This window comes from Tachyglossus aculeatus, chromosome 1, assembly GCF_015852505.1.
Source record: "Tachyglossus aculeatus isolate mTacAcu1 chromosome 1, mTacAcu1.pri, whole genome shotgun sequence".
NCBI classification, from domain to species: Eukaryota; Metazoa; Chordata; class Mammalia; order Monotremata; family Tachyglossidae; genus Tachyglossus; species Tachyglossus aculeatus.
Genome location: NC_052066.1, coordinates 61,905,231 through 61,918,042, shown reverse-complemented (window position 1 = coordinate 61,918,042; position 12,812 = coordinate 61,905,231). Strand labels below are relative to the sequence as shown.

The 12,812-nt window shown below is 45.0% G+C and overlaps 1 protein-coding gene across 8 annotated transcripts in view; it reads right to left on the bottom strand.

Moving 5' to 3' along the window:
* Window positions 1-12,812, bottom strand: part of TNIK (TRAF2 and NCK interacting kinase) — a 560,172-nt gene that overhangs the window by 109,094 nt on the left and 438,266 nt on the right. For 5 of the 8 annotated variants that reach the window (XM_038749188.1, XM_038749204.1, XM_038749246.1 and 2 more), the window contains exons 13-15: window positions 10,741-10,851; window positions 9,136-9,222; window positions 7,758-7,949 (exon numbers count right to left, since the gene is read on the bottom strand). In XM_038749188.1, the coding sequence (XP_038605116.1) occupies window positions 7,758-7,949; window positions 9,136-9,222; window positions 10,741-10,851 (390 nt within the window). The remainder of the gene's footprint in view (window positions 1-7,757; window positions 7,950-9,135; window positions 9,223-10,740; window positions 10,852-12,812) is intronic. The other 3 variants (XM_038749212.1, XM_038749221.1, XM_038749197.1) reach the window with 2 other exon arrangements.

Sequence of the window (12,812 nt, the reverse complement as noted above, 5' to 3'; positions counted from 1 at the left end):
ATTTTAGAAACTTATTCTTGAATTCCCTCCTCTTCAAGGGCACAAAGCAGCTTCCTTTGCTGTTTGTGAAAAATATTGAAGGGAGAAATAAAGTACAAGCCTGTCATTGCTAAAAAAAAAAATAATCTCCATCATTTTGAAGTTGATTGCACCGAACAATCTTTGTATGGGTAATAGAAGGATGGGGTCCTGGTTTTGCTAATACAATCAGGCTGACAATTGAGGCCTCTTATAAAACATGAGGGGCCCATCTGTGTAGAGAGATAGCAGGACGAGGTAGAATGTGGGATTCTCATGAAACCCAAGTGAAATGAATCACAAAGCAGAAAGGATGACACCACAGTTTGGATGCTACAAGGGGGGACATGAAGAAGCAGCCAACTGTGAACAAGGTCTGCTGAGTTATGATAAAGAGGCATCGGCTAACTGTTTGCGTGAAAGCCTTATGGAAGCAACATAGACAGGCAGACTCCAGGAGGAGTTTCCAGAGAAACCCCAAATCAGGGATTTCTTCAAGTGATTTTTTTTTTAATGGTACTTGTTAAGTGCTTACTATATGCTAGGCACTGTACTGAGCACTAGGGGAGGTACAAGCTAATCAGGTTGGACACAGTCCATGTCCCACATCATCATCATCAATAGTATTTATTAAGCGCTTACTGTGTGCACAGCACTGTACTACGCGCTTGGGAAGTACAAGTTGGCAACATATAGAGACAGTCCCTACCCAACAGTGGGCTCACAGTCTAAAAGGGGGAGACAGAGAACAAAACCAAACATACTAACAAAATAAAATAAATAGAATAGATATGTACAAGTAAAATAAATAGAGTAACAAATATGTACAAACATATATACATATATACAGGTGCTGTGGGGAAGGGAAGGAGGTAAGATGGGGGAGATGGAGAGGGGGACGAGGGGGAGAGGAAGGAAGGGGCTCAGTCTGGGAAGGCCTCCTGGAATAGGTGAGCTCTCAGTAGGGCTTTGAAGGGAGGAAGAGAGCTAGCTTGGTGGATGGGCAGAGGGAGGGCATTCCAGGCCGGGGGTCGATGGCGGGACAGGCGAGAGCGAGGTACGGTGAGGAGATTAATGGCAGAGGAGCGGAGGGTGCGGGGTGGGCTGGAGAAGGAGAGAAGGGAGGTGAGGTAGGAGGGGGCGAGGGGATGGACAGCCTTGAAGCCCAGGGTGAGGAGTTTCTGCCTGAGTCCCACATGGGGCTCACAGTCTTAATCCCCATTTTACAGATGAGGTACAGAGAAGTTGAGTGACTTGCCCAAGGTCACACAGCCGACAGGGCGACTTGCCCTAGGTCGTACAGCAGACAAGTGGTGGAGCTGGGATTAGAACCCAGGTCCTCTGACACCCAGGCCCATGCTCTTTCCACTAGGCCATGTGTAGTCCTTTCTTCTCTCATGAGTGTCACTCACGGGTTCAAATCCCGGCTCCGCCAACTGTCAGCTGTGTGACTTTGGGCAAGTCACTTTACTTCTCTGTGCCTCAGTTACCTCATCTGTAAAATGGGGATTAAGACTGTGAGCCACCTGTGGGACAACCTGATCATCTTGTAACCTCCCCAGCGCTTAGACCAGTGCTTTGCACATAGTAAGCACTTAATAAATGCCATCATTATTATTCTCTGGGCCTCAGTTACCTCATCTGTAAAATGGGAATTGAGACTGTGAGGCCCACATAGGGCAGGGACTGTGTCCAACCCAATTTGCTTGTAACTACCCCAGTGCTTAGTGCAGTGCCTTGTTAAGCACTTAACAAGTACCATAATAACATAAAATACTTCAAACTCCAACAGAGAGAGCAGGGAGTGAGGCAAGATAGAAACAAGATTTGCACAGAACTTACCAATTATAAACTACAGGTGTTGCAAGCACACTAAGTGGACAGACTCAGACTCAACTCCATTTCCCGGGAATGGAAAAAGGGGCCCTTGGTGGTCACAATACCGCTTGGCATTAAAAAGGAGGTCCCCCAAAATACAGGGGAAGGCTGGGCCAGATTTGAGTGCTTAAAACAAACAAACCTGGCTAGACAATTGGCAGGAGTCTCAAAAGGAGAACGTGGTGAAGTGTCACAAATGTATACTCAACCCCACTCATTCCTCTGGTCCTACAAGAGGGGGAAAAAAACCAAGCAGGCCCAGCACACCACAAACTACTGTGAAGAAAAGGAAAAAAAAAACTACCTTCCAAAGGGCCAAGGATAAAGTCTGCATAATCCCCTGATACTATATAACAGATCACATCAGAGCTGTCAATTAATGAATGTGCCTCCCTGCCTGTCCTAGAATTGGGACAAAGAGCAGGAAAAGCTTCCACATGCTGTATTGGTGGTGAAAATGGAGCAGTGAACTTTTTCCTCACTTTTGCCCACCCTTTACTACTACTACTACTACTAATGGCATTACTACTTGTTTAAGCACTTACTATGTGCCAGGCACTATTCTAAGTGCCGGGGTAGATACAACAGGTTGAACATAGGGCTCACAGTCTAAATCCCCATTTTACAGATGAGGGAACTGAGGCACAGAGAAATAAAGTGACTTGCCCAAGATCACACAGTAGACAAGTGGCAGAGCTGGGATTAGAACCCCGGTTCTTCTGACTCCTGGGCTCATGCGCTATTCACTAGGCCACGTTGCTTCTCTACATATTGATATTATGTTACTGTACATTATTTGTCATTTCAGTCAAATCATCCCTTCCCTATCGGAGAATCCCATGACGAATCCAATACTGGAACCCCCTGGTTTTTAAGGTTCTCCATTTTACAAGCCCAGTGGAAAAAGCATGGGCTTGGGAGTAACAAGAACCGGGGATCTAATGCCGCCTCAATCAATTGCTTGCTGTTTGATCTTGGGCAAGTCACTTAGCTTCACTCTACCTTAATTTCCTCCACTGTAAAATAATAATAGCAATAATAATAATGATGGCATTTGTTAAGCGCTTACTATGTGCAAAGCACTGTTCTAAGCGCTGGGGGGATACAAGGTGATCAGGTTGTCCCACATGGGGCTCACAGTCTTCATCCCCATTTTACAGATGAGGGAACTGAGGCCCAGAGAAGTTAAGTGGCTTGCCCAAGGTCACACAGCAGACAAGTGGCGGAGTCGGGATCTGAACCCTTGACCTTTGACTCCCAAGCCCATGCTCTTTCCACTGAGCCACACTGCTTCTACTAAAAAATGAATAATGATGGCATTTGTTAAGCACCCACTATGTGCAAAGCACTGTTCTAAGCGCTGGGGGGGGATACAACATGATCAGGTTGTCCCACGTGGGGCTCACAGTCAATCCCCATTTTACAGATGAGGTAACTGAGGCTCAGAGAAGTTAAGTGACTTGCCCAAGGTCACACAGCAGACATGTGGTGGAGCCGGGATTCAAACCCATGATCTCTGACTCCAAAGCCCGGGCTCTTTCCACTGAGCCACGCAGGTTGTACTGCATGGGGCTCCCAGTCTTCATCCCCATTTGACAGATGAGGGAACTGAGGCCCAGAGAAGTGACGTGGCTTGCCCAAAGTCACCCAGCTGACAAGCAGTGGAGCCGGGATTCGAACCCACCACCTCTGACTCCCAAGCCCGGGCTCTATTCACTGAGCCACGCTGCTTCTCTTGGAGCCCGGGGAATGAATGAATGAACAAATGAATTCCGGCTCTGCCGCTTGTCTGTTGCGTGACCCTGGGCGAATCACTTCCCTTCTCTGGGCCTCAGTTCCCTCATCCGTCAAATGGGGATTCAGTACCCGTCTCCCTCCCACTTATAATAATAATAACGATGGCATTTATTAAGCGCTTACTATGTGCAAAGCACTGTTCTAAGCGCCGGGGAGGTTACAAGGTGATCCGGTTGTCCCATGGGGGGCTCACAGTCTTCATCCCCATTTTACAGATGAGGGAACTGAGGAATAGAGAAGTTAAGTGACTTGCCCAAAGTCACACAGCTGACAAGTGACAGGGCTGGGATTTGAAACCATGACCTCTGACTCCAAAGCCTGGGCTCTTTCCACTGAGCCACGCTGCTTCTCTAAATCCCCGTTACCCCTTCTACTTAGACTGTGAGCCCCATAGGGACTGTGCCCAACTTGTATCTACCCCAGCACTTAGAAAAGTGCTTGACACATAGTGAGAATATAACAAATACAATAATCATCTTCCTCATCATCATCCCCAAATCTGATAAGAAGATCAAGGGAGCAAAGGCACTGTGAACTTCAGAGCAGATGTAAAATTGAAGGAGAGTCAGAAATGGGAAAGTGGCAACCAGGAAGGGCAGATTCCATAGTTAACAGAAATGGAGGATGAAAAATGGGGTAAGATCCTGCCACTTAGACCAAAGCAGTCTGGAAAAGAACAGATTGCTCTGGAAAGAAACAGATTGCAGACCTTCTGAGGCATTTAATCAAGGATGGAGGAAAAACAAAATACTGATCTGTAATTTTTTCAGTTTTCTTATCTTCTTTACAAAAAAAAATGAGGAACAGATCTTTCCAACACCCCTCTGAGGACAATAGAATGCAATTAACCAACTCCATTTTACCAATGGAGAACCTTAAAAACCAGGAGGTTTTTAATTGAATTCGTACTGAATTCGTCGTGAGACTCTCCGATAGGGAAGGGATGATTTGACCAACATGATGAGGGAAAGAAGACGATTTGGAGAATCAACCTAAGAGCCTGGAAGTTACTATGGAAGAAGTGCTGAAGATCAGAGAGAAATGTTGGATGGAGACTGTAGGTGACACTTGGTAATAGCAATGCAGACAGTATCATTTTAAGTGTAGAATCAAGACACTATGTTTCACTGCAGCTGAGGAAGAAACAAAACTGCTGATGTCTCCATACATTCACCTGCTAGACTGTAAACTCTTTTAGGGCAATCAATACCATGCTCTCCCTAACACTTATATCATTGGTCTGCACACAGTAAGAGCTGAACAACAACAACAACAATAATAATAATAATAATAATAATAATAATAAGATAATTATGGCATTTGTTAAGCACTTACTATGTGCTGTGCACTGTCCTAAGTGCTAGGGTAGATACAAGGAAACAAGATTGTCCCACATGAGGCTCACAGCCTTAATCCCCATTTTACAGATGAGCAACTGAGGTACAGAGAAGTTAAGTGGCTTGCCCAAGGTCACACAGCAGACAGGTGCACTGATTGCTGTCTGGAGGGGTTCTTTTGAAATTTCCATTTTAAAGAGGGCCAATATAAGAAGGGGAATAGTACTTTTTCATTTCTACATTGAAAAAGGCTTAGCCGTATCATTTTATCACAAGACTCAGTCAGCATCGAGTGACAAGAAATAACAACATAAGCACCTTGGTTTATAGTTCTGCTCATATCCGAAGCCTTAAAATGAATGCTAGAAATTGGTTTCTCTGACTCTCTCACCTCCCTGGCAGAGGGGAGGGACTTTGCTGCTGTATGCTTTGGAAAAGAATTTGCATTTGGCTCAAGCTTTTGAATCACAAGCAGGGGAAAAAAAATAATCTTCCTTTAAAATTTTTCTTTTCTCAGTTTGGGAAAGGAAACAAATTACAACATAAATAACTAACCGCCCCCCCTGCCCCCGAGCAAATCAAAACTTCCTATTTGTAGTCCTGTACGTTCTCCAGTGCTTTAGAACTGAAGATCAAAGTTAGTCTCATCCCCTTCTTTTGATGCGCCTTCTGTAACATCAAATTGAACCAGGTCCAACAAGAAAAGATCATTTTAAAGCTTCTGGATGATTTCTTGAACAGAACCGAGGTTAGTAAGACACTAGATATGTGTTAAACACATCCTGAAGGATTTGTTTAAAATCTGGTGGCTATGGAGAGGTTATTCCCACATCTCCACTAGGACACAAAGCTCACAGTAAAGAGCTCCAGTTGCTAGGAGACACCCACCATAGTGGGCTCCTTGTTACGGTGTCCAGTAAACCTCACGTCTGGAGTGCTTGTGGAGAGGGATATCCTGCTGGTCAAAGGCCTAACAATTCTGTTTTTTTTAACAGGAGGGGCTTGCGTAGGATGAAGGGGAGGGTAACGGGACGAGCTAGAAAATGGCCTGGGTGAGATACGCAAGGACTTTCCTTGAGGAATGCTGCCTCGGAACGCTTTAGGGGCTGGGACCAACTCTGAATGTAGAGGATATGCTAGGAAGTTTAAAGAAGGGGATAAAAAAAAAGCCCGAAAAAAGAGGAGTCAAAGTGGATAAATTCAGGTGAGAGTGTGCTGAGGAGAGCCCCAAGTAAGGAAGAGGAATTTGCTCCATACTTCTTCTGATATTTCTCTGCAGCTGTGCCTGAAGGAGCTGGGTGGGGGACAGAAGGAGTTCTGGGATACTCTGCAGAGAAGCATGACACTTTTCAATAGGAGCAGGAATCTTCTCTCTCCTAACCCCATGTTTGGGACTGGACACGTTTAGGGCAAAGTGGCCCCATGTCGACGAGATGTCAGTGAGTGAGGTGGCGCTCCTTAAAGGAGCCAAGGCATGTGGAAATATGTGGGCGTTCATGGACTTCCTCCCCCAGATGCCACGTGCATCTCTAAAATCCCTCGGAACTTTACTAATGGGAAAATTAGGGCCCATTCCTTTGGAAAGATTGGGAGAGGAAACACAAATGACCTCAACTCCCGACTCCCTAGTTGAGCTACACGTTTGAGAGCCTGGCCCCTTTGGGGAGGTCAGCACCATCCTTGCCGCTTCCCATTTTTTCATCCGCTCTTCTAGCCTGAGTCTAACCTGACTGGGATGTCTGGTTCCCTTCTGAGCTTGGGGTGCTAGCCGGAATCTGGATTTTGGATTCTTAACAGAGACTAACTTGTCAGCTTTCTGAGCGCTTGACTTAGGCAGCAGGTACTGAGACTCTAGCTTAGCTGAGAACTTCAACTTGGCAGGGTTAGAAGACTGTTTAGTAGAGGATGATGGAGCTGCATCTTTGGCAGAACTGAAGTGTGTCAGCTGCTGGTTAACAGCAGAGTGATTCTGCTTAGCTGGAAGAACAGGCGAGTTATTAAGGGATCGTTGATGCACCTGGGAGTGGGATCACAAAACGGAACTATTAAAACACAAAAACTGAGGAAGACACATTAAAACAGTCATGTTTCTCAAGGAAAGAGAGAATGGGCAACATCTGCAGATTACTTATGAGGAAGGAAAGGAGCAGGCACTTTACCTTTTTATCACTCTGTTAACACAATTATCCTCTAGTGTACTAGCTAGAGAATGGGCAATAAAGATTTTACATCCATTTGGTTAGCTCACTTTTCTCCTAAATCTTTTATCCAAATGATTATGCTTCTGGAAATAACAACCAATTTATGTAAGAGAGAGGAAGCGGAATATCTGCGAGGCCTAAAAAAGTAGGAGTCAAATCAGACAACCAATCCACCATACATCAGACTCACGCTCAATACCTCTCCAGGAATGCCACCATTTCTCTTTGTGGATACGGCACTGCAGAATATTCACATTCCGGGAAAAAATTCAGGGAGACGAGAGGATCATTCTAGTTCGATGGGAAATCTCAATGGTAGCAACTGTACCGCGAATGAACCAGGGTCGCTTTGGGAGCTTCACAGCTGAAACTTTAGGACTCTTTTCTAGGCACAAAGTGGAATTTACAACCAAAAAACTTTGCAGCCGTGCTGCACCCAGCTCAATTCTCCATTTCTAGTGGACTAACTTGGCATCTGCAAGGCGGTAAAACATCTGGCCAAACCAACCTCCCAGATCTGTCTTACCTCCTTGGCCCAAGCCGGCTTCTCACTGGGATTCATCCCTTCTTTATAATGGTAGAGCGGTTTCTTCTCGGCTGGTCTCTGGTCCTGCCGTTGCTGCTGCTGAAGGGAGACCAGGTAATCTCGCTCTTGCTGGAGCTGTCTCTGTAGTCTTTCTGCTTGTCTTTGCTCTTCTAACTGTTTTCGCTTATATTCCTACCCGGGGAGAACAAGGCAAAAAAGGGCAATATATGTGAGATAACCACTGCTGTGCCTGGGTGGGTATGCCAAGGGAGTAACTGAGATGGTTCTTAGGCGCTTATAAGGGTGGTCCCTCAGAGATTGCAAGGGGATCTGTCGGGTGCCATAGGTTTCAACTCGGACACGGACTGTCATCGTGCACACAAGATAGGTTCACAAGTTGACAGCACTGCCACAGGCATTCTGGCCGGCGCACTGTTAAGGATGAGCTATGGCCGAATTGGGAAAACTGGGGTGAAATTAGGGCACAGCTAAAAATGTACAATTACGACAAAGCTAAAATAGCTGGGGGGGAATGGTACAGATCATATCATGTTTAGTAAACTTAGATAAACCACTAATGGACTTATTCTCAGGCCAAAAGGATGCTAACGAAATGCCAATGTCAAAGTTCCGATTTGAATAAGGAACATTCAGAAAACACTATTGAGTTTTCAAAAAAGTACCGCAATTGGAATCAGCAGGAACAGAGGACACCAATGTTTCTGTCATGAGAATAGAACTGATAGCCTTCAAATGAAATATGGCTTTCCGTCCCGTGAAGCCGAGTGAGTTCGTAGGGAAGAAAATACATTTCACTTTGATTGCGTTTCGGTGCGTTACAAATGCATTCATTCAATCGTATTTATTGAGCAATTACGGTGTGCAGAGCACTGTACTAGGCGCTTGGGAAGTGCAAATGGCCTTCAAAATCACCGTGGGATAAACCCAGTGGGTTCTGAAAGAAGTCCAATCTTACAAAAGCTGAATTTATGCTAAAGTTACAAAAATAGATTGTGGGATTTAAAAAACAGTGCCCAGTGAGGATGTGAAACCAATGAAAGCTTGCATCAGTGGTTGAGAACAAGGAGAAAGTTCATACAGGAACTTGCACTTGAGTTTGCAAAGTTGACCTCATAGAGGCAGCGTTACTTTTGCTCCACTGAAAGATCAAGAAAGGCTTTCACGTTCTCTGAGACTCATGGGGATGAAGAGCTTAACGGACACCTATGAATTTTATGTTGTACGTTGGCCACACGGAAAGCACACACAACACCATCTGTAGCTACATGCATACACCCCTCCCTCCCCGAAAGCTCCACGCCTCCTCCCACGGTACGGCTCGAGAGCGGGAGAGCTTGGTGCTTGGCTTGCCCATTACCAGAAGGAGTGCTTGTTCCTGCAGTAACTGCTGCTGCAAGATCTCTAACTGTCTCTGTTCCTCCTCTAACTGTCGCCTGATGTACTCCTGGAGAGGTGGGTGGCAGGGTTCAGAGGGGGAAAAAAAGAGAGAGAGAGAGAGAAAAAGAGAGAGAAGCAGTAATTCCAAAGAGACAGAAGATTCCAAGGGAGATGCGGAAGGGAGGCGAAAAACGGAAAAACCTGGGGATCTGCTCAACAAATGGGAAGCTTGGCTTCAGAACCCAAGTTCAGTAACGTAAACTTTTATTTGCCATAGCTGAATGTGTTTCCACAAAGTTTTACAATTAGGGGGTTTCAGATAACTCTTCCCTCGACTTTAGAGCTTTTCATTACTAGATCACTTCTTTACATGATCTCTGGCATCAACAATGCCATAAAGCTCAATTGCCACTCTGCAGTTAAGCGGGGAGAAAACGATTGTGGTATACCCTGTAGACTTTCTGCAGAGAGAAAATCTTTCTCACTGCTAAGATGTGTATTTCATGGAAAGAGAAAGGTGGGCCAATGTTGGGATTTAAGAGTATCAGGAACACGAAACGGAGTCAACAACAAAAAAATCACTTCTGTTGCAGTGCTCCCAGTAAGCAATAAATACCACTCAATAAATACCTGTTTTATGAATTGATTAGGTAGGGGAATGACTTATAATATTAACAATAATAATAATAATAATAATAATGATAATAATGATGGCATTTGTTAAGTGCTGACTATGTGTAAAGCATTGTTCTATAATAATAATAATGATGGCATTTGTTAAGTGCTTACTATGCACAAAGCACTGTTCTAAGTGCTGGGGAGGATACAAGGTGATCAGGTTGTCCTATTAGGGGCTCACAGTCTTAATCCCCATTTTACAGATGAGGTAACTGAGGCCCAGAGAAGTTAAGTGACTTGCCCAAAATCACACAGCTGACAACTGGCGGAGCCGGGATTTGAACCCATGACCTCTGACTCCAAAGCCCGTGCTCTTTCCAATGAGCCACACTGCTTCTCTATGTGCTCGGGTAGATACAAGCTAATTAAATTGGAATAATAATAATAATAATAATTAATAATAATTATGGTATTCATTAAGCACTTACTATGTGCCAAGTACCGTTCTAAGTGTTGGAGTAGATACAAGGTAATCAGGTTGGACACAGTCTCTGTCCCACATGGGGCTCACGGTCTTAATCCCCATTTTACAGATGAGGTAATTGAGACCAGAGAAGTTAAGTGACTTGCCCAAGGTCACACAGCAGATAAATGGCGGAGCCGGGATTAGAACCCAGGTCCTTCTAACTCCCTTCTGACTAGATGTTTGTGGCTTTCCATGTGTCGGTTCTACATCTGAAGCAGGAGGATTACACCCGAGGCATTAAAGAAAGGTTGAATGAGGTTAAGATTGAGTCAGGCCAAGTTGTATTAAACAATTTATCCTTGGGTAATGGGGGAGGCACAGGGAGATGGGCTGATGTAAGGTTTATGCTTTCAACGTCTTCCTGAAAGAGTGAAAACTCAGAGCTGATTTTGCAGTGGGAGACCATTCCCAACACCCAAACAACTTGAGAATCCAGCTGACCTGTTCGTGCTCTGCCCGTCTCCTCTCTTCCTCCCGTCGCATCTGCTCCTCATAATGCCGCCGCTGTTCTCGCTCTTGTTGCTTTCGAATTTCCTTCTCTCTCCTTTGCTGCTATGGGTGTGGGAAGCACACATCAAATAAAGGAATTGTGCAAACACATAAAAACAGGGATAATTCTCTACCAAGTCACACAATGATTACTTCCTAATATGAAAAGATAGGACTGCCAAACCATCATCACTCCCCTCGGCCAGCAGAGAAGAGTCCACGAGCAACTCTGCTTAAAACCTAACTGGATGGGGAGAGGGTCACAGTTTCTGACTGCCATGGCACTGAGTGCTGAACGAAAAGTAGGTTAAGTCGCTGTTGTCATTTCCAATTGCGGGTAGATTTTTCCCTTTTAGAAAGTCTCACTGATAAAAATTTGGAAACTCTTTGGTTTTTCTGGTCATCTAATTATGCGACATTATGTCTGGTCAGAATTCAGCATCAACCATTTCTCTGCTCCTCGAGGGGGTTTGCCTAGAAGGTGGGAGGACCAACGTGGAAGCATCATTCAGATTCGGGCTCAGAATAATGATAATAATAATAATAATGATGATGGCATTTATTAAGCGCTTACTATGTGCTCTTACTATGTGCTTGACACATTCTTCTAAGCGCTTGGGGAGGTTACAAGGTGATCAGGTTGTCCCACGGGGGGCTCACAATCTTAATCCCAATTTTACAGATGAGGTAACTGAGGCACGGAGAAGTTAAGTGACTTGCCCAAAGTCACACAGCGGACAATTGGCGGAGCCGGGATTCAAACCCATGAACTCTGACTCTAAAGCCTGTGATCTTTCCACTGAGCGAGTGATCACTGTTCCAACTCTGCACACTGTACGTGCTCAAAAAAAGGCACTGACTATGACTCTCTGACTGCAGCCGTGTTTCTCAAGGCTGTTTGCAGCTGGAAAGAGACAGGGTGTACCACTACTTGCAGATCAAAATTCAACTGACTTTTATGATGCTCTATTTATTGAGCGCTCATTGTGTGCAGAGCATTGTACTGAACACTTGGGAAAATACAATATAACAGACATATTCCCTGCCCACAACGAGCGTACACTTTAGCGGGGACCAGTCTTACAAGTGATCAGTCAGTGACAGCAACTAGAATGAAATAAACAGCTGCAACAACTATTTTACATTCCTTTCTCCAAACAGTGTTATTTTTCTAGAGAAAAACTAAGGTTTTGGATCAAGCCATTTAAAGAGTAAGCTGATTCTTCTATGAAGGATTTGTACATTCCCACTGTCTTTCCCAGACATCAGTATCGTTTCATAATTACACACCATTTATGTCTTGTGCCAGGTGACTACTCACTGATTGTAGCTCAAAGGGATATAGACACTCCAAGTACTCTATACATTGCATCTGAGACCCACTAAAGAGTGAGTTACAATTTCCAAAGGACTCACTTGGTTTTGGTCTTCTCGAAACCATGGAGACAACTACCAGGGTAATTGATTTCCAAACGTATTTGAAAAATTGCATTGCAAACTCAACCAAAGCTCCAAGCCAAATTAACCTGGATGTATCTCACAACACTCAGAATAAGTTATGACTCTCCCTGCTCTCTCCCTGACTTTCCCATCGCTGTGGACGGCACTACCATACTTCCCGTCTCACAAGCCCACAACCTTGGTGTCAACCTTGACTCCGCTCTCTCATTCACCCCTCACATCCAAGCCGTCACCAAACCCTGCTGGTCTCAGCTCCGCAACATTGCCAGGATCCGCCCTTTCCTCTCCATCCAAACTGCTACCCTGCTGGTTCAAGCTCTCATCCTATCCCGTCTGGACTACTGCATCAGCCTTCTCTCTGATCTCCCATCCTCGTGTCTCTACCCACTTCAATCCATACTTCATGCTGCTGCCTGGATTGTCTTTGTCCAGAAACGCTCTGGGCATGTTACTCCCCTCCTCAAAAATCTCCAGTGGCTACCAATCAATCTGCGCATCAGGCAGAAACTCCTCACCCTCGACTTCAAGACTCTCCATCACCTCGCCCCGTCCTACGTCACCTC